The following is a 22463-nucleotide window of genomic DNA, read 5'->3' as shown; positions in this document are numbered from 1 at the left end:
AAAAGAGTGGTACTGTTTGCCAGAGTATATTCAGTTGCCATCTTCTGATTACTTACACCTATATAAGTCCCATGGGGATGCGGGTGGTGCTGTGGTCTAAACCACAGAGCCTAGGGCTTGCTGATCAGAAGGTTGGCGGTTCGAATCCCTGTGACAGGGTGAGCTCCCGTTGTTCGGTCCCAGCTCCTGCCCACCTAGCAGTTCAAAAGCACATCAAGTGCAAGTAGATAAACAGGTACCGCTCTGGTGGGAAGGTAAACCGTGTTTCCATGCGCTGCTCTGGTTTGCCAGAAGCGGCTTAGTCATGCTGGCCACATGACCCAGAAGCTGTCTGCGGACAAATGCCAGCTCCCTTGGCCTATAGAGCAAGATGAGTGCTGCAACCCCAGAGTCGTCCGCAACTGGACCTAATGGTCAGGGGTACCTTTACCTTTAAACTTTTGAACTCAGCACTTCTGAGGAGACATGAACAGGATTGCAGTGTTTTGACTTCTCCTGAACCTCAAAGGTCAAGGTTTCAGCCATGGCTAGGTATGCAAAGGAAAACTGAACACTTCCATTTATAACAATCACCCCTAAAATTACTGTTACATAAGCTTCATAGGATGAGATGCTGACTGGCTTAAGAGGTTGAGAAGTGAAGTCCCAACAGCTCACTCATACGAATGTTAGAAGTCTTCCCACCAAGTTAAGCCCCACATTGCTGTACGAAGTATTGCAGTCTACATTTTATTTTACTCTATAAAAACAGGACAGCGATAACTGGCACATATGTTATCACTATCTTTTAAAGTCAATGTTGTGGAGAGTCAATAAATAAGCTTAAGGAGTTAAGATACAGAAATATTTTGTCCCGGTACTCGTGAACTCAATTTTCTTTAAGTGAATCTTCTGCCTGGAGAGCTAAGGTATCAACCATCTGAGGTTCAAGTGGAAAAACAGACTTCTTTCTTCCATCTGCTTTGATTCTGAGGTTTCCAGATTCTATTTACACTAGGCCTTACCTCATTATCAGAATTAAAACAGATCTTTGATTACTATTTAACAGCAAGAAATTCAGTTTCAATAAATGGTATGTATATCCATTGTTCACTGTTATTCTTGAAAAATTAACTTTGTAGGCATGTCTTTAAATTTTTCGCAACAAGTAACATAGTGCAAAGAGTGATAAAGTAGCATGGGACCAATTCCATGATCAGAAGTGAACAGTTTTCTGTCGCGGTCTTCCCATACATGCCAGGTTTCATAAACATAATTACACTAATGCTCTATGACCAACTGATTTGGCCTACCACTTTTGTAAAGGTAGCCTTGAAACACCAAAGAAGATAAAGTTCTTCCACGGCATTAATGGGAGAAAAAGTGTAATCTTAAACGGGGTCGATCAGGATAACAAATAGCCTGAGTTTCAGAAAGTCAGTCCAAACCAACGGTCATGGAATCCCCCGTTGTTCTTCATGGGAATGATGATGGAAGGTAAAGGTGACAGCAGCATCCCAAGCAGCCTTGAGGACTGTGTCCTGGAGTCCACGTTTTTCAGCACAGTGGTTCCACTGGGATAAGTCAGAAGTGCAGTCAGACCCCTCTGGAGGTGGCCTGACTTGATGGCCATTCACACAGCGACGACACTTGATTCTGCAACAAAGAGTGCATTGTGCTAATAAGGGCCAGAGCCTCTACATAACTTTATCTCCGGGCTTTTATTGTCTGAGCTTAAAGGGCCTGCAATCTTGAAGACACTATTGTTTGCAAAGGCTGTATCGTTTAGAAGCATGGTGAAATTACTAGGTGAAATGCACTCATGACACCAACAAAGATAATAGCTGATGAAGAAAGTCTAGGCAGAAATCAGTGCGTGTACCCGAAACTGGGATTAAAACATTTGCTTCCATCTTTCCTGGTATACAAAGCCACACATACGCACCCCTTCCCAAAGTAAAGTTACGATATTCAGACCTTCAGTCAAGCACACTAATAATCTCTTAAGAGGGTTTAGAGCAGGGGTCTGCAACCTTTAAGACAAAAAGAGCCACTTGGACCGAAGGAAAAAAACCTGGGAGCCGCAAAACCATTGTGACATTTAAAACAGTGGGGAGTGTCAGGGCACACAATGTGCCTCCTCCCCTCGCTAGTATCCGCCCCAGAGCCGCGGCAAAGGTGTAAAAGAGCCACATGCGGCTCCGGAGCCGCGGGTTTCTGACCCCTGGTTTAGAGCCCTAGGAATATATATTTATTTAAAGATTTTTTTTACCTGTCTTTCATCAAAAGGTCCCAGGATGGAAGCAATTTATGAAGCAATTTAACCCAAACCCAAAAATGAACACTTCCAATCAGCATGAGTAGCAGGTGAACTGGGATCATACCAGTACACGTTTCTATAGGGGCCTACTCACATAGAGTCCAACAGACAGGCACATTTGTGTACTGCAAGGCTTGAGGCATACAGCTCACAATACCATTAACCTACACAAATGTTAAGGCCAATACATGATCATGTAGAGAGGGACATGGTGGGCTGATGTGGTCCTAATCTATTGCTGCATATACAGACTGAACATAGGGATAATTTTTCTTACTTGTTCTGGATAAACATACCACACAAAAGCCTTCATTTGTGTCCCCCAACACATTACCCACAGCTCTTCCAATACTAACTTGTCATGGGTATCACTTGCGGTGGTCTCGTTGAGTGTGAAAAGCTCCTTGAGTTCGCCAAGAGAGAAGTGTCTTTCCACATCCTGCTCCTCATCTACGACGCAGCTGCTGAGAGCCTTCTTGTGGGTCTGCCGCTGAAAGATCTTTTCCTCAATTGTCCCTGTCTAAAAGGATACAAAATTAAGGCTGGTGCTGGGTTTTTGGAAAGGCCCGAGAATCCTTATTAGCGTTATATGTTCTTTAGCCAGAACCTGATTTCCACATTCCAATTGCCATGCACTCCAAATCAAGGGTGAAGAATGGTGCCATCCATTCCTCACATTGTTCCCTTCTCAAAAAATTGCCCTCTGGGCACCAATCCTGTACAGCAGGCTTCCTCAACCTCGGCCCTCCAGATGCTTTTGGCCTACAACTCCCATGATCCCTAGCTAGCAGGACCAGTGGTCATGGATGATGGGAATTGTAGTCTCAGAACATCTGGAGGGCCGAGGTTGAGGCAGCCTGCTGTATAGCTTGTTCAGCATGTAAATAAGGAATAAGGCTCTGAAATTTGGCCAAAGACTTCACATCTGTAGGGTGCTTAACTGTTAAATGGGGTGTTATATGTTAGCCAGTTACGTTGTTTTTATTCTGTTTCAACTTGTAACTTTAACTACTTTAAGGTCTTGCCATAGGACACTATATGCTCATTATTATATGTATAAAAAAATTACAATATAAACTCCTGGTTGAAAGACCAGGATAGATAATCCAAAAGCAGCTGTGGCTTCAGTTTTCAGGCAGCAGCGGAAAACCATTGGCCTTAACCTTTAAGCCTGATGGGGATATGCCTCTAAACAAAGATTTACGTCTGGGACATGTCCCGGTGAAGCTTTAGTTCGCTTTACATCACTGCGCATGCCCACTATCATAACTGATTGGTAAAAAACCAGGCTCCACTGTAGTCCGTTCAAAACATTTATGCTTTTGCATGCCATGACACCAGCTACCCTTGTGCAACTGGAAATCAGACACCTGTTACAAACTCGTTTCTTTTTACAACAGACTCAAGCTTTGCCATCTGTACTCTGCGATGAGGACAGTCACACGCAGGGTTGGAACCCAAGTCTTACCGAAAGCAATCGATAGATATAGCAAGTCTTCTTCTGGCCATCTCTCCAGACCCGGGCCATGGCTTGTTCGTCATTGGCTGGGTTCCAGTCTGGGTCAAACATCACAAGTCTGTTTGCTCCAATCAAATTTAAGCCGCAGCCACCTGCTTTGCTGCTCAGCATGAAAATGAATTCAGGGTTCTGGGGGGACAAGAGAAGCTCAAGTTAGGTGCCCAGCACAATTGATACTACTGACTCAGTAGGTTATTTCTGCAAAAACACACTTCAAATTATCCTTTTATCTTGTATGCAAAATGAATAACACAAACGTTGGTTAATAGACTACTCTTTTTTCCTTTCAGTCTAAAGATACTGGGCTCTTCCAACTTTGTAGTGAAGAACATCACAAGCCGTTGTCCTACAAATATATAGAGAGCCAAAGATTATTGGTACTACTTGTTCGTGTATTCTCCAACCAGTAATACTTACGGTACATGAAAGCTTATAATTAGAAGACTTAGTAAAACTGATGGAAAACTAGAGGCACAAATCTCAACAGGGCGATAATGCAGCATCCATCCTAACTCCACATCAACCTCCTCTCTTCCTGTTCTAACCATGCTGGGTTTTCTTGACCCCTGGACACCGGATAAAAAAGATTCCCAACTGGAGAAGGGATCATGCACCAAAGTACATGTCTGCATCACATCACTGGATTTGTGTAACAGCCATGAACGCTCATTGGAAAGTCATGCTGAAAATATTTTCCTATTGCAAGTATACCTCTATTTCAAGCAGGGGTACATATTTTGGCTATAACTGGCTTTAAAATGCAGGAGGCCAAAGAGGCTTTTTTACTGGAAAACTATATTGTGTAACCACTTCTGCCCTGTTTTGTAGAAAGGGTGGAACTAGATAGGGTGGAAATTGAGCCTGGAAGTTTCACTTACAGAAATGCTGTTGAAACGCTCCACTATCTTTGCTCTCTTTTTAATGGACATGGTGCCATCCAGACGGACATACAGGTACCTGACAGACACAAAAAGAGGGCAAATTAAGATTATAATACCAATATGTCCTTGAAATAGCTGCAATCTCACCCCTTTCACATGGGATAGTTCTACAAGTGAATTTAATATCAGGAAAAAATTAAGGCAATACTGGGGGAGGAGAGTTTTAGAATAGATTTATGGAGACATCAGGCCAAGCCTGACCCATCATTTCTGCACCCATCATTCCCAAGGAGGACTTCCTCTTAGGTTCTCTCTCAAATACTCACAACCTCTCAGTCATTATACCTTCTAGCTCTGCAGAGTTTCTCAAAGAGATCCAGCGTCTGAGTATAATTAGAAACTAGGACTACTTTGTCATTACTGGTGCTCCTCGTAACTGCCAAAATGTAGTCCAAAACCAGCATCTTTCCTGAAGGAAAAAAATCAATGAATACAAACGCTATAAAACCAGGAACTGCCAACCCAATGCCCACAGATGCAAAGGCTTTCCTTGGCAACCAAGGACAACACAGTGCCTGTGGGTTCCAGCCTGGTGAACCTTGTGAATTTTAAAATAAATGGCAGGCACTTCTCTTGCCCTTGGAGGGGCTCTTTTGACTGTAGGCAGTGGGCTGCTCAAGTGTGTGTGTGATTGAGAGATGCACCAGGGTAGAAAGAGCAGATACTGGGGGATGCTCTCTGCTATTAGACAACAACAACATCATTGATGGGGCAGGGGGAGGAATCAATACTGTGTGAATTCCAGGGGACAGCAAATGACTTCCCATGACAAGCATGAGATTGTCCAGGAGGACCACAGGGAGCAGCAATGACTATTTGCTCTTCGATTTTGTGTTATGCCATGCCCCCTTGGCAGCCGTTTTGCGACTCGTGCCCACAACACTCTCTCAACAGATCCCCATTGGGGAGGTTGGCGACCTCTGCTATAAACAGTGCTGAGAAATCAATCCCCAATATAATCTCACACACAGATATACAGATACGTTTTTGCAGCAACATTTACCTGAGAGCTGAGGTTCCACAGACTTGGTGCTATAGCCAGAAGGAAATAACTGCAGAGCACCCACAAACCCCTCCTCTTCCTCCACGCACTTTTCATAGATCAGGGCAGGATCTAGAGAAAAGTTATCAAGAATCACTGCACAGAACTGGAGTCGACACACTTTCTGTTTAGCAAGGTGGAAGGATTGGTCTTAGTGTGACGGAAACAGCTTCCTTACACAGTCCTATTATCTCTGGACAGAAATAACTGCAGCGCCTAATCATCATCATCATCATCACCATCATAATCTAAACAGTTCTATAATCTCCCCATGTATTTAACATGCAATGGTCTAGTATAGCCTCTCTCAACCTTGGGTCCCCGGATGTTTTGGAACTACAACTCTCATCATCCCTGACTACTGGCCATGCTGGCTAGGAATGATGGGAGTTGTAGTCCAACAACATCTAGGTTGAGAAAGGCTGGTCTAGTACCTGAAAACTATAAACCTACATGTGATCATTTTAAATCACTAACTTTTATGTAGAGTAGGGGTGGGGGAACTTGTGGCCTTCCAGATGTTGCTTAGCTACAACTCCCATCAACAGTGATCATTGACTGTGTTGCCCATGGGGCCCAGAGGAGCCAAACAACATCTGGAGGGCCACAGGTTTCCCACCCTTGATTTAGGGGGCTTCTCTGACAATAAATTACCATACATTGTATATATTCCTTTTCACACATCAAGTGTTCCTCGGTCCACTAGTAACCTTCTGAATGTAGCTCATAATTGCTTGCTTGTTCCATAATTAAGCAGTGTTTTGAACCTGTATCTCTGCATTCATCCAGACCCCACGGCATCCTCTGTCCCACACTGGCCCATATACACTGCTAGCTTATCTAGTTCTCTTTCCATTTAAGGGTGCCTTGATTTCCCATAAGAAACCCAAACTCTCTGCTCCCAATTTCAAAAATAGCACAACCAAGCATTTAAACCATGAGCATGCATAGTAGGGATTTTAAACCCATAGTCACATTATGCAATAGATTAAAAATGTGTACATTAATTATGAGAGTGCTAAAATTCAAAATTAAAGATTACGTTTTTTAAAACCCAAGAGGGTGTGGAGAGGCAAAGCACATTTTTGCATTGCTGCAAGGTCCTGTAAGTAAGAAGCCTGTATCCCAATGTATTACTCAGGCACTAGAAGGCCAGCCACCAGCCCAAGCAAACTCGAGTCCAGAAGAGGGCACCAGAGTCTCAAACTTTAAACATGGAAAATCTTTACATGGGACAAACATCTGCCTATCCCCACTTAGAGCATAAAGCAAAATGCAGGGGCTTGTGAAAAACCAGCAAAAACAAAAGACGGCACGTGCTCCAGTTTAGACAACTGTGCTTTTCCTCAGGGGAGGGGGGGAGCAGTTTAGTTTATAAATTGTGGAGTTCCAAGAGGGGAGGTTCAGGGGTGGCTTAAATGACTGAGAGGGACAACATACAAAAATACTTCCAGTCCTTTCGAAGTGCATGCTTCTATTACGCTTGCACAGAAGTTGAATCATAATAGTGCAGCAACTTCACTTTCTCCAACAAGGAAATCAGAGATGGTGAACTGAGTTTTTTCTATTCCTCAGACCCAAAATAAAGGTAAAGGTACCCCTGCCCATTCGGGCCAGTCTTGCCAGACTCTAGGGTTGTGTGCTCATCTCACTCTATAGGCCAGGAGCCAGTGCTGTCCGCAGACACTTCCGGGTCACGTGGCCAGCGTGACAAGCTGCATCTGGCGAGCCAGCGCAGCACACGGAACGCCGTTTACCTTCCTGCTGGTAAGCGGTCCCTATTTATCTACTTGCACCCAGGGGTGCTTTCGAACTGCTAGGTTGGCAGGCGCTGGGACCGAACGACGGGAACGCACCCCGCCGCGGGGATTCGAACCGCCGACCATGCGATCAGCAAGTCCTAGGTGCTGAGGTTTTACCCACAGCGCCACCCGCGTCCCACTTAACACAGTGAGCCAAGATTATGAACCCTATTTTGTTTCGATACCTACAAAACAGAATTTATTCTTTTTAACTGCCATGCAGCATCACTGCTTTGGAATTTAGCCTTAGCAGCAGTGTTTGAAACTCCCATTGTTCTAGGCGCATTTTGTGACAGGGAATTTCATTAGTGTGTGCAGTTTCTGAGTTCTGCGCCTAACACTTCAGAGTAAAACTGCAGAGTGGAAGGAAAGGAGGACCTTTTTCTGCTTCTCCACTTCCAGTTACTCTCTGAGGATTGGAGAAGAGACCCTCTTAAGAGGGCAGGGAAAGGACTAGACCCTGTGAAGAATGAACATAATATTTTAGCTGCAGTTCATTCATTTTCAGCTTTGTATTCTTGTTATTAAAAAGTATGCCTAGACATTCTGCTGTTGCGCCCATAACCTAGGTTTAAGGCGCTATTTAGCTCCTTGCTTTCATATATCTCAGTTTTTAACACTGCTTAGCAGAAGTATTTTAAAAACACCATCTTAATGACCAGGGCTCTAGTACACAAGAACACTTCAGCTTCAGGTTGAAGACCATTCAACAGAGATTTATCTTATTTCTGACTTTCTGTTCCATATTCTGGGTCCTTGGCACAGGGCACTGTATACATAAACTGACAGGATGACTTACGATTACAGAGTTTCTTCAGTGATGTGATGGAGGAAAGGGATGAAACACTCATGTTCCCTTCCTTCAGTTCCTCAGCGGGCTTTGCTTGCTTGAGGAAGCGTTTGTACAGGTCTGCCTGAAGGGGAGTCAGCCTGAGGTGAAACGAGACATCAATCACGTTCCAATCACTGAACAGATGACCATTACAAAAAATCCCATCTTATCCAACCCATGTTGGAATTGCTTAGGTTAGGTCCCAAATGAACATTTAATGCAAAATAACTCAGAACTTTCCAAAGGGTATAACCTACTTGAGCTACTGAGTTCCCCTTGTTGCAAACTCAGAAGGAAACTTGGTGTACAAGAGGAGCTAAATTGTCACTGACTTTGGTGGACCTGGGTAATACCCTAGTCTTAAAAGAAAGCCATTCTCCAGAGTCTGGTTTTTCTTCTTCTTTTAATTCATTCGTTTAATTCACAAACTGGTCTTTAAATTGGACTCTTAATAATAATAAAGCTCCATTTTCCACAGTCTCAAAGCTGCCATGCTGAGATCACTGTGCAGGTGGTAGAGGTGGTAGGCTAGACATGTTGGCAGCATTAACTTTCACTTTTATGCTATTAACTCTGCCAGCATGCTCAAACCAGAACAAAAGACTGCCAGTCAGAATACTGCATACTCAGTGACCTATACCCTAACTTTGAAAAATTATTTCCCCCAGAATCTCTCAGAACATCAGTGATATTCCAAAGAGTAAACTATCAAGCAGGAAGGCACTGGTGGGTGGCTGTTTCATCACATCTTTCATAAAGCTATTCCTACTATTAGCATACATGATTGTCTTAGGACATGGTGTTCCTTACAGGTCAGTGTTTTTCAACCTTGCTGCTAAGGAAAGACCTCCTGTCTACACATCTCGCTGCTCACCAAGTTGCTGTTTGAAACCCGGTGCCTTAAAAGCATTATTTTTATTTGTTTTTAAATACATTTTATTAAGTTTCATAGAGAAAAATACTTTTTTTAAAAAAAAGCATTCTTTTTAAAGGTCCAACATCATCTAGCAGTTTATAGCAACAAATGAGTTGCACATTCTTTAAAACACACAAAAAAATACGGAATGGCTTCTAAAAACGTGATTAATTTTCCCGACTTCATTAATGCAGAACATTTTATAAAGGGCACGATTAGATTTGGATGAAAAGCAAAAAACAACAACACAAACCATTGTTGTAGCTAAGAAGAATAAGAAAGGCACTATTCTCTGACATCTAGATGAATGTGGTTCTTTCAGAATAGATTTGAGGCAAGCTCCATCACCGAATTAATTATGCTGACTTTTTTTTTTACTTTGGGGGGGGGCGGAATATTATATATGTCAATAACTCAGTTTCTTCCTTTTCATTGAGAGGCAAGTTACCTAGGATCAGTGCACTTACATACTAAAATAAAGTAAGCACAACTTTTTAAAATATAGTGACTCCAATAAAGGACTTCATTGTGCTGATAAATACCGTATTTTTTGCCCTATAGGACGCACTTTTTCCCCTCCAAAAATGAAGGGGAAATGTGTGTGCGTCCTATGGGGCGAATGCAGGCTTCAGGAAGCTATCCGCTAGCTGTGGAAGACACAGCTCTCCCACGGCTAGCAGAGAGCTTGCCTGCACCCAGAAGCTTGGGGCGCGCTGACCTCAGCACGCCCCAAGCTTGGGGCTTCGCGCAGCGCTCCGCTAGCCGTGGGAAGTTGCGCGGCTCTCCCACGGCTAGCGGATAGCAGCCTGTTCTAGGGGCTGGGGTCGGGGGAAGCTCGGGCTTCCCCCGCCCCAGCCCCACACCTGGGGGGAAATAATTTTTTTCCCCTTTATTTCCCCCCCCCCCAAAAAAACCTAGGTGCGTCCTATGGGCCGGTGCGTCCTATGGGGCGAAAAATACGGTAATTCAGCAGAATTTAAGATGGAAGGTTAATTGGCTGTTACCGAAGGGGCAAAGGGAATATTCTGCCACAACACCCAGAGTAACACAGATCAGAACGTTTCTATTGACTCTTGCTTAGCAAGGCAAGAGTCAATCCACCTCATTTCTTGATTAAGTTTGAAAAGTCTGTGCTTTGTTTTAAAAGCTGCACTTGCATCTTGTACCTGCAGCACACCACCTGCTCTATTTTCACTGGAAGGTATTTGGAGAGAATATCTGAAGTCCTCCTTATAAGACACCTAAAAAGGAACAAAATAAATTTTAATGCTGTTAACAAGAATACCTAAGCTCATGACCATCTTCCGGCAGAACACCTTCCTGGTGTTAACAGAGATCTTTCAGGTAACAGCTCTGCAGACTTTGATCAGCATGCATGAGCTCTGACAACAAGTAAACATCCATTTTAACAAAAAAACCAAAACCCACTTTCCTTCTCAGCCGATCAAAGCACTCAAGAGAGACAGTAGCGTCACAATGAGAAGAAAAAATCAATTTGGAGAGACTGACTGTACATGACCCATAGCAATTGTTGGGTGATGACTTAAAGATGAATGGATTTGCACTTTCTGAGCTCTATTAGAACTACTGGATGAATTATGAGGAATAATGAACTGAGCCATTTCCAGGGTCAAAGTAACTTTAACTCCCAAAGCACAATCTGGGGAGTTAGAACTAGGGAAATAAAGTGCTCCTAGGATAAAAAAGGGAAACTTGTGAACTTCACCTGTTGACAATGCTGATCAGCTCTTTAAGCCTCTCCTCGCCCTTGTGTCTTCCTGCTTCACTTGCATCGGCATCCCTGCCTTTCAGGATGGGGATTTCAAAGTGCTTTTTAAACTCCTGAGCTGTCCCTGTCCAAAAAAGCAAAACTTGATGATGAGGAATAGCCCTACCTTTAATTTTCTATATTCTCTTGCAAGTTTTAAATGCTATTAACTATTTCAAAGATGTCTTCCATTGCATTTCAAACTTTCTGATGCATGTAAATGTCTCTGAAGCCTAGTAAGTTTAGACAACAGCTTTTTTTCTGGATCAGGCAGAACCTCATAATTCAGAAAGGCATGTGAAACTTTAGAAATAGCCATTCCTTTGCCTTGGAAGCATCATCACTTATGCCTTCAAGTCCCACCTGCTCTCACTTAATGAGAGATCCAATTATACAACACTTTTAAACATTGACAGAACCTTGGTCATTTAATAAGATGCTGAGGAAAGCAGACACAGCAGACATCTGTGCCAAAACTGAAAGGTAAGCATATGACATAGCTGGAAATACAGTCACTCTGTTCCCAAAAGGTTCCCTAGCAGACTCCCACGAGGTAGTTCACACTTTTTTGGAACTCCAAAGCTAGCAGCACTTTGATTAGTCCACATCTTCCAATAAAATGGTTCACCACTGTTCTGTGGAACAGAGCTATACTATAATAATGTGTGAAACACAGTGTGAGTGGCAATTTGATATACACTTGCAGCACACAACCACACTTCCCCACACCCAGTCATTATGGTGGGGAGCTTAGAAACTTGGGCTGCCAACTTCAGACTTATTATACTGCTGTTGTTTTAAAAAAGAAGTCCCTACCGAGGATGCCCGAGTTGACAAAATGTACTAGACTGAAGTATTCAAGGAGGTCATTCTGAATGGGGGTTCCTGAGATGAGCACTCGCCGTGCAGTTTTCAGGCTGTTCAGAGCTTGGTAAGTTTGGTTATCTGAGTTCTTCAGCCTGTGACCCTGAAAAATGAAAGAGTAACAGGATGCATGCATATTTACTTTTGCAGAATCAATATACCTATCTTATAAACCTGCAGACATGATTAAATCTAAGCACTAAAAAATAAGAAATATACTAATAGGTGCATGTTCCTACTGCAACCCTCCCCCCCCCCCCCCACGGCCAGTGGATTTATTTAACTGCTAGTTATAAGACACCTGAAGAGCACTATGATGTCCTAGCTGCTAACCACTGGAAGCAATGACAAGTGCTAATAATTAATAAAAGGAGAAGGGATACGTTGCAAAGGCTTCCGATGAACCAAAGTAGTTATACAAGATTATGGGATGGGACTAAATCTAATATAGGTCCTCTGGGAAAACACAAGGGGGGGCAGTGGGGATGAGCTCTTTTGCTTTGCATGCAAAATGTCTCCGGTTCAGATCCCTGGCATCTCCCTCTTAAAGGATCCCTAGTACCTGAGAGAACTGCAAGACATGGGGAGCCAGGAGGGGAGAACAGGTGCTGTAAGCATCAAGCTGCTTCTTTGGCACAGGGATAGCAACGCCACTTAAAAAATAATAATAATACTCTTGCACCAAGGGGAGTTTTGCCTTCTACTGCTGGTTACTGGGGAAGGGGTTCTATTTGCATCAGGATAACAGGTGGGGAAGGAAAGGTTGAAATTCGCTGCTCTCTGTCTTATGGTTTTGATGCACCAATATCATCCCCCATCCATTTTAAATGTTAAGAACCGCTGGTGTGGTTGCTAACCATGCAGTCACAGAAACTTTGGGTTTAGCCCTCAGCTGCACTTAGCGTAGGGGCAAACCTTCCTGCATGTTGCCAATTAAGTGGCTAGAAATTCCTGCCCAGGCTCACCACTGAAGCTGAGTGACATCAGCCAAATTTTGACTCCATGGGCGATCGATCACTCGCTAACGAGAATACCAGCTGCTTTCCACCTACCTCATCACATATGACCAACCCAACACTCCCTTTCTGGAGGACTTCAGCATGAAGTCGGAATGTTTCGTAGGAAATTATCAGGATCGGGGATGGGACTCTTAGGCCTCGCTGGTTCATAAACCCAGCTATTAGGAAAAATAAAAACAGCAAAAGAAAAATAAGTGAGGTGTATTTGGAAGCCAAGGGGAGACAGCGTAAGCTTTAGGAATAAGCAGTTTTGCAAAACTGTGCATCCCACATTTACCTCTACACTTACTTTTTGTGTTCTGCTATATTGCAACAAAGTGTTTTTTACATCCAAAGCATCACAATGCATTATTTCCTTCATCTCCACTCCTCAAAGTGGCTCAAGAGATCCACGGCAGAGTTGGAAGAGTCTAGGTCATCCAGGTCCCACAAGCTACCGACCAAAGTTCTCTTACTAGGACCTCTATACACCTATTTCTAGTCCTTTGCTAGCTCTGCTGTTTTCACCCTCTGTTCACAACTGTAGAAACCATTTATCAAATTCCTCAGCATGAATCTTTGAATTAAAGCCTGCCAAGAATGTGATGATTGTCGCAACTGAGTATAAGGGAATACAGCTTATGTAGTAGTGTTCTTGCTTTACAGCAAATCATTTTCTTTCTTTTTTAAAAGCACATATTGTGAAGCCTCCATACCTAGCTTCCTGTCTATATCCTCCTTGGAGCCTCCATCGATAGCCAGTGGCTGAATCCTTCCTCCAAGCCATTTACCCACTTCATTGTACCAGTTCTTCACCAGGCTGGAAGGCGAGACCACAACGGCCTTGTCGATCTCAGGCTTGCAATCTGGACTTTGGCGCAGGAGCGTCCACATCAGAGTGATGCACTGCAAGGTCTTGCCCAGACCCATCTCATCTGCCATAATGCAGCCATGACTTCCAGGGATGCGGCGGCCTGTCACACACTCCCACAGGAACTTCACCCCCTGCACGGAAAGCGTTTCCCTTGTATTAGAATAGACTTGCAGGACGAAAAGTGATATTGCGAATGAAGCAGCACCTGCGCAAATTGTGACTGGATGCACAGGAAGCTATTGGTATTCAATACCGATTACAACATTGCTCTCGAAACAGAAGAGCTTGGGAAACTGGAGAGACACAAAGATTTGCTCAGAAATGCACAGGTTCCAACGACAGCCAATAGTGTCACAGCTCATAGTGCAGGGAATTGCCATTTTAGCCTGGCCTTTGAAGCACAGGGAAAGATGGTTGCAGCCACTCAGCTAGAAGCAGCAGACACAGAAGCCTGCAGGAAAGGGGTGTGTGAAGTGTGCTAGCCGCAGGAAAAGTAAGCAGGTGGGCGTGGGGTCCTTGGCCATAGCTGCACAGTGGCTCCCAGCATCTCCCAACAGCAGCAGCAAAGGAAGTCTCCCCTCCCCTGCTTCAGAGCAAAGCAGGGACTTGCAGGCTCGACCCTACATAGAGGAGCTGCTTCAGGGCCCTTGGCCACATAGTTATCAAGCAATCCCCTAGCTTTCCTCCCAATATTGAAGCTGGGAGGCATCATTAGGCACCTGCTCAACAACCCTACCCCCACACACCTTCAAGCTTAGGAATGCTCTTCACACTTGCCAGAGGACCACTCTCTAGGGTGAAAGAAAATGCAGTGAAAAGTTCACAGCAGCATTACTGCTGCATTTGGTAACTCGCAGAACTCACCTCTCTCTGATGGGGTCGTAAGACACGGCTGAGAACAGGATCCACCACAACATGAACAGGCACTTTGTCCCTTCAGTTAAGAAACAAGAGAGAGATCAGAGCAGGCATAAAGGTCAAAGCACTATTCTGAAGGATATTCCCAAGGGGCACAAGGCCTGTTAATGCACCACTCTGCTTCACAAGACAGGGACTCCTACCACGTGGCTACTTTCACAGTCAAAACCAACTAGGCCCAGTTGAAAGTCATAGCAACATTCAGATATGCTTTGCATCCTTCCAGAGAAAGCAATGCACAGCTATCTTATTACTGGGGGACACAGAATTCAGTAATATGAGCAAGCAGCGATGAACACTCTGTGGTTTGTGTTTGATAAAGATATATTTGTAAGGAATTTACTGAACAGGGAACGATGCTTCATGTCCTTCCTAATCAATCATCCTCAACAATCTGGATAGTTTTCTTGTGTGAAACACAAACACTTGTAACTGATCCACCACTGCGTCTCCATTATGGGAGATGAATCAGCCTAATGACTGCAAAATGGCAATTGAATACTAAGTTTGCATGCCGATTCTAAGATCCGTCAAAAAATCAACAGATACACAAACCAAGCTGAAATGGTGGAACAGAACCTACTGGGTGTGGGGAGAGGGGAGGTCGGAAGGAAGCAACTCACTTGTCGATTTTCAGCTGGTCATGAGCAGTCAGAGGTGGAGGTTCGTAGAGCACCAGAGCTCCTTCTTCAAAAGGGTCATGGAGAGCATGCCTGAGTCCTGCACGCTTGATACCCAGAGCTCTAAAGCCTGGGGAACCTGAAAGAGGACAAAGAAAAAGCAGCAAGCTGACTGTTTTCAGTAAACGCAGGACTGTCAAATATCCTATTACAGTGACAACACACTGACTTTTAGGGAAAGTTAGCCCCAAGTATAAAGTGCTATGTGTGAGATGTAAGCTATAGAATAAACACGGCAGAGATATCTCATTAAGTCTGGTGTGCCACTGCTATCAGACTGAGACTATGCATGAAGGCAAGTGGCATGAAACAAACAAACAAAATGGTGTTCTACTCCCATTACAGAGCTTCTGAACTACAGCACCAGATCTCTATCGCCAAACCTGGCCTGAACAAAATGTAAAAATCCACACCTCATCAGAAAACACACACACACACACACAGTGCCCTTTGTTAATAAAGGATAGTTAGACCAATACTTGAAGGTGTAACTACAGTAATTATTCACAAGTTTTAGGTTAATGAATCAAGGAATGATTCATGAACCCATATATTTGGCACATAGCTTATGCTTTTATCATCAACTCAGTCTATGAATTTCCAGACACAACTAACCAGCAAAGGAAGCATTTTTGTCTATCTCCTCCCATTAACTGCAGGTGCATTTTGAAACCTGGTGGCAATTCATAAAATTCAAGAAGTTTGAGACCCAAAATTATAACTAAAATCTAGGGTTCTGTAAGCCTACATGACTTATAGACCTGTGTTATGCATATTTACTTGGAAATAAGCCTCACTACATTCAAAGAAGCTTACTTTCAGGTAAACATGCATAGGAGGGCAGCCTAAATAAGCATTACAGCCCACCACTTAATAATTCAATATTTTTCATACGTTTTTTTCTTTTTTACACACAAAACTTCATTATTCTACACATTCAGAGTTAACAGATGGCGAGGTAAGACAATGTTAGGAGGGAAACCTCATGGATTTACCTGTGTAGTTTGGAATGGGAACTTTGAAAGGTTTTGACAAAATGCTGCGAATAAAGGCCTCCTGGGATTTAAAGTATAAAATATTCATTAGTTTAACATTAAAAAGACCTTTCAAGCTAATCAGTAAGCAATAATGAACTTTATACTGAGATTGGCAGATTTTGCTTCCAACTAAATGTATTTAGCACTGAATGACAACAAGTATTTTCCACTATTGTTCCTGCACTCTGGAAAGCCCTGCCATTTAGGAAATATCATCTATCAGTTGCTTCAGAAGTCTTATAAAGATATCACTTTTTGCCCAGGCTATCCATCAGATTGGACCCTGTTATTACTAGAACTCTGTTTTTATGAAGGTTTTCTGTTTGTACGTTTGTATTTTTGTAAATGGTTTAAGAGAGTTTAAGTATCAATTGGTTTAGAAAATGTTTTAAATAATAATAAATATATTTAGAAACTTAATTGAATTTCATCTATTATTTTATTTATAAAACATTTGGGGAGCTCTTTGAACAAGTCATTTTTATTAGGCTCCTAAATAAAGAACAGTTCATAAACAGCTTATTCTTTACAGGTCTCTCATATTATATTTCAAAGAGAACGTATATAAAAATAACTTTCTATACTATTTAACTGGGAAGAAGTTGATCCCAAAGAAGTGTCATTTCTCTCTGTGAACCCAGTCCAAAACCACCAGGTTCTTATAGCCGGCTACAGACAGATAACACAGCATCTTTTTTCACAGCAGATTGCAAGGAAATCTGTGTGCTTATGACCTTCTGGCTCATAGCCTTTGTGCCTTTGCAAACTCACAGCTTCTCGTTCAGGTGGTGTGAGTTCATCCACAACCCAACCAATAAAAGAGCCATACTAGAAACTCCCTCAGGAATAATAATAATAATAATAATAATAATAATAATAATTTTTATTTATACCCCGCCCTCCCCAGCCAAGGCCGGGCTCAGAGCGGCTTACAAGCAATAATAAAAACAAGATGAATGATTACAACTTAAAAACAAAAATAAAATACAACATTAAAATAATGGAACATTAAAATATTAAAATGTAGCCTCATCGTAGGAGGAGAAGGAAAAGAAAAAAGAAAGAGAGGGAGGGAGGGAATCAAATTGGCTCCAAGCCAAAGGCCAGGCGGAACAACTCTGTCTTACAGGCCCTGCGGAAAGAAATCAGATCCTGCAGAGCCCTGGTCTCATGAGGCAGAGCGTTCCACCAGGCCGGAGCCAGAGCTGAAAAGGCCCTGGCTCTGGTTGAAGCCAATCTAACTTCCTTAGGGCCTGGGACCACTAGGGTGTTGTTATTTATGGACCTTGAGGCTCTCCGTGGGGCATACCAGGAGAGGCGATCCCGTAGGTACGAGGGTCCTAGGCCGTGAAGGGCTTTAAAGGTCAAAAGCAGCACCTTAAATCTGACCCTGTACTCCACCGGGAGCCAGTGCAGCTTGAAAAGCACTGGGTGAATATGCTCCCATGGCAGAGACCCCGTGAGGAGCCTCGCTGCAGCATTCTGTACCCGCTGGAGTTTCTGGGACAGCTTCAAGGGCAGCCCTGCGTAGAGCGAATTACAGTAATCAAGCCTGGAGATGACCGTCGCATGGATCACTGTGGCCAGGTCGGGGCGGGAAAGGTAAGCGACCAACTGCTTGATGCGGCGAAGGTGGAAAAATGTCGCCTTGGCTGTTGCTGTAACTTGCGCCTCCATGGAAAGGGAGGCGTCAAGGATTACACCCAAACTCTTAACGGAAGGCAATGGCACTAACTGGGCCCCCACAAGAGAAGGGAGTTGGTCCCTCATCCCCATGCCATCCCGACCTAGCCATAGGACCTCTGTCTTCGAAGGATTTAGTTTCAATCGGCTCCCACGAAACCATCCAGCCACAGCTGGATAAGTCTCCCACCCCCAGGAATAAGTTAATTGTGCAAAATTGCATGAGAAAACATAAATAAATCACTTGCATGTTTACTGCCATCAAGGCAATGAGGCTGATTGGTTAACTGTGCCAAGGGCTTCCGGAAAGGTGACATATAACACTCCCTGTTATCGACTTTGCTGCCATGTTTCTGTCTCTTCCGAGTCTAGAAAAGATTAGAAATATTGCATTAGGATTGGAGAACCCAGGTGTACATACAACAGTCATACTGCCTAGAACCATCCAGTTAGATTATTTGTGCGTCTGAGCACTTCGTTTTTTAAATATTGTTTTTCAATGAAGTGCCGCAAACCTTGTTAAAAGCAAAAACAAAATGCAAACATTATTGGAAGGCTAATATGGTTTAAAATTGGGTTTGAAACATTGCCGAGGTTGGCACACTGGATATAAAGAAGCATAAAGCAAAAAGAGGGCTATTGCAATTAGAGAACTTGTAATGATAGTGTCTACTATATATGTCTCAAGGAAGGGAAGGATACAAATGTGAAATAATTTGTTTCCAATAGTTGCTAAAATAATTACTTTTTATTTATTTAGAAGAGAAAAAGACTACAGCTACAATCATATGCACACTTTCTTGGATGCAAGGTTCATTGAACTCAATGAGACTTACTTTCAAATAAACATATGTAAGATTTGGCTGCGTTGAGTTGCGTGTTTAAAATTGTTTAAATATGAATTTCATTAGATAATCCTTAGGTTAACAAACATTTTCCACATGTAGATCAGCTAGAGGAACACACTCCAAGGTGCAAATATACCAGCCACCACATAAAATGTAGCATCTGTATTGACTGGAGCTTGCTTCATCTAAGAGAACAACCAGCTTGAGGATGTCCCAGTGACTCCAACTCCTTGCAGTACACATCCATCATCATATAAGCAATACGCTTACCCACAAACAATCACAATAGCCAAATTGATGCATTATTACTATTATTATACTTGAGCCACAATACAGTGCATATACTGAGGCCAACAGATAAGTCCCCCTAGTGAGTTTATGGCCAAAGGTCAGCCACTACACAAGTGATACATCCATAGTGAGAAATGAGAATATATGTGTGTAGTAAAGGAATGGAAAAGCTGATACAAAAAGGGTTTAACAATGCAGTCTCCTTGCTGAAGCTCAGCAGCTCTGGGTCTGGTCAGCATGTTCCATCATGGAAGGAAAGCAGGACACAAGTGTATAACAGAATGATTGACAGGATGCTCACAGTTTCAGGATGCCAGGTGTCATCTTCGTCAGAGCCATTCCCTTCTGGCTTCCTCTTGACAAGCTGACTAGGAGCTAGGCTTCTCCTCTGCAAAAAGAGAAAGGAAAAAGGAGTGATAGATCAAGACAACCTATTAAGAATCTGCATACTGTGGAAGTTGGCATTTTCAACAAACTACGGCTTTATCTGAAACACCTTTTGCCCGTTTGAATGATATAAACTTAGTCCAACAATGCCTATGGGAATTCCTCTGGTTCCCCACTCTCGGCCGGATTTAGGTTTGATGAGGCCCTAAGGTACTGAAGGTAATGGGGCCCTTTGTATGTCCAGCTGTCCTTTGTCAACAACAAATTGTCACTGTTTTTTGTGTTGATTATATGGTAATTTATGGACCTAATAAGTGTCTAAAGCCATTTGCCACTGTTGCTGTATGTAGGTTTTAGTTTATTTGTTTTTTTAGATTTTTTTTTTTGGAAATGTACATCCATGTTTTTTCCCCTTTAATTTTTTTTGGGGGGATCCCCCAAGAGAGTGGGGCCCTAAGCTATAGCTTGTTTAGCTTATACGTAAATCCGGCCCTGCCCATGGGAATTCCTTTGCCCCCCCCGGTCCCCGCTAGGCTTACCATTTCCTCTCAGAACGAGTTAATTTCCATCTGTGGGGAGCAACGGAAGAAAGAACAGGGACCGAGGAGAAAGCAGGAAGGAAGGAAAGAAGGGAGGGGAGGGGGCGACCCTGAAGGCAACAGGAGGCAGCAGTGGCAGCTGCTTGAACTGGGGAAGGGGCAAGAGGAGGCACAGTGGAAATGCCTTCCCTATGGGAAGGGGGCAGCGGCGAAGTCGGAGCCCTCGGGCAGTTGGGAAAAGGGAAGCGGGCGGGGGGTGGACCTGGTGGAGAAGGCGGCACGAGCCCCCTCCGCCGGTCGCACGTGGACGGGGGGCGTCAAGGGGCTGCGCCACTGGCCGGGACGCGGGGCGAGGAGCAGCCGCTTCCTGGCGTCTCTCTTTTCTGTTTCCCGCGCGGAGGTTTCCCAGGGTTTCGCCCCGCCCCTCAGCCGAGGCGAGGCCAATCGCGAGCCGACCGGGGAAGCTGCCATCGATCAGCTCCGGGTGCCTGTCGGGAGGAAAGGGACTCGGCAGCCAACAGGAGGGAAGGGAGGGAGGTAGGAGGAGGAGCCTTGCTAAGAGGGGGCGGGGCACTCTGTTGACGGGGGCTGATGGGAGTTGTAGTCCAAAAACTGGAGGACACACCAGCTTGGCCGGCAAAGCTTGTTCTGGCTCGGGGTTGGGGGTTGGAGGAGACCCAGGTTCGGATCCCGACTCAGCCAGCGGGGTGTTAGCAATTACACGACATAGAGCAAGATGAGGGCCACAACCCTGGAGTCGTTCGAGACTGAACTTAACTGGCAGGGGTCCTTTACCTTTATACAAGACAAACATTAAAACAGTTATATAAATACTACTTAATAAAATACAGATTCTCCTAACAGCAACAGCAAAAAAAAAAAGAAAGAAAAAGAAAGTCAGTAACAGGGTATCTAAAATACAAAAACAGCACACAAATGCAAATTTTGTCAACGCTAGTCAACACTCAACACGTCTTCCGTTCCTCTCAAAATTCCCAAATGCTATGACCCAACTGCTCTGCAAATATGTTAATTCCCTGCAATACTATGGCCCTTGTCCCCAATGTTATTTCAGCCTCCGTACTCCTCAGATGTTGAAATCAGAATAAAGTATACCATAACATAGATCCTTTTCTATATTGAGATTTATTATGGCATTTAGAGTTTTTGCTTCCGGATTTAATTTTCTTTCAGCACTGGTTTCTGAATGTCAAGCATCCTGCTTGTATTTGGCAAAATTGTTTGGTGACTTCTTCAAAGTCAAAAGGACATTTTACTATACTTTCAAAATACCTGGTTGCAAGTTACAGTGCAAGGAAAGTGTAACCAATTAATTTCTCTGGCATCCAGACAAAAGCAGTTTTAAGGAGTTTGCCTGAGCTTTGGCTGTAGCTCACACCTGATTCCTAATATTGACAGCAGTTCATTGATGCTTCATTAATTATATGTAATTATAGCTGACAATGTCTGCTGGAGCCCCTGTTTAGACAGTCAAGAACTCGCAGGTGTCATTTCTGCTTTTTGTTTTGGCTTTTGCTCTCATACAAGCATTCTAAACATCTAAGTAGGCTTGTCAAAAAAAGAATGTCTTCAGCAGGCACTGGAAAGAATACAGTGTAGGTGCCTGGCTAATATCACTTTTAAGGACAGTGAAGGGGTGAAATGACCAGCTTCAGTTGTGGGGCGAGTTCTGACATATCTATGCTCTTGCAGCCCCCTCTCCCTCCTTTGAAAAGGGGATACACTGAAGTCAGAGGGTGCTGAATAACAGAATTCAGTGGAGCTAAGATTTGACCTCCATCTTTTATTTAATTTTGAATTATGGTTTCCACCACTCCACTTTAGAACTCCTTTTTAGATTTAATGACTTTTAGCCATTTCTATTGCAGGCTCAGTGGGCAGAAAGTGGTTATTTATTATGATAATTGGGTATTCCCCCCCCCCCATGGCGTGAATAATTATTGCATGAATAGTTCATCTCCCCATACGTGGTCTGGAAGTAATTTCTCTCAATACTGTTCAGCCTCAATGCAGGTCAGCGAAATATGTGGAGTAAGGAATTGGATTAGTTCCCTGCTGCAAACTAGCATGATATCATCAGGATAAAAATAGGTGCTCAGTGATGGGAATGGGAAGGGCTCAGTCCCCAGATGTAGCTAGAACCATAGAGCCAGAGGGGGTCCCTGCAGGCCATGTAGTTCAGCCCACTGTTCAGTTCAAGAAAT

At 43.6% G+C, this 22463-nt stretch overlaps 1 protein-coding gene across 1 annotated transcript; it reads right to left on the bottom strand.

Moving 5' to 3' along the window:
- Window positions 1–715: 715 nt before the first annotated feature.
- RAD54L (RAD54 like) lies at window positions 716–20717 on the bottom strand. The gene is made up of 18 exons (XM_083447785.1): window positions 20239–20717; window positions 19614–19700; window positions 18422–18541; window positions 16449–16509; window positions 15397–15532; window positions 14720–14789; window positions 13698–13986; window positions 13036–13160; window positions 11936–12086; window positions 11078–11204; window positions 10518–10592; window positions 8403–8533; window positions 5763–5873; window positions 5045–5168; window positions 4697–4775; window positions 3768–3947; window positions 2656–2819; window positions 716–1635 (listed from the first exon to the last, which is right to left on the bottom strand). Exons 1-18 carry the CDS (start codon window positions 20239–20241, stop codon window positions 1434–1436), a joined length of 2235 nt encoding a protein of 744 aa, XP_083303911.1. The 5' UTR covers window positions 20242–20717; the 3' UTR covers window positions 716–1433.
- Window positions 20718–22463: the final 1746 nt, after the last annotated feature.

The sequence above is a fragment of the Podarcis tiliguerta genome, assembly GCF_965153285.1.
Source record: "Podarcis tiliguerta genome assembly, chromosome: 6".
Lineage (NCBI taxonomy): Eukaryota > Metazoa > Chordata > Lepidosauria > Squamata > Lacertidae > Podarcis > Podarcis tiliguerta.
Note: the sequence above shows the minus strand (reverse complement) of the source record. Positions and strands in the feature narration are given on the sequence as shown.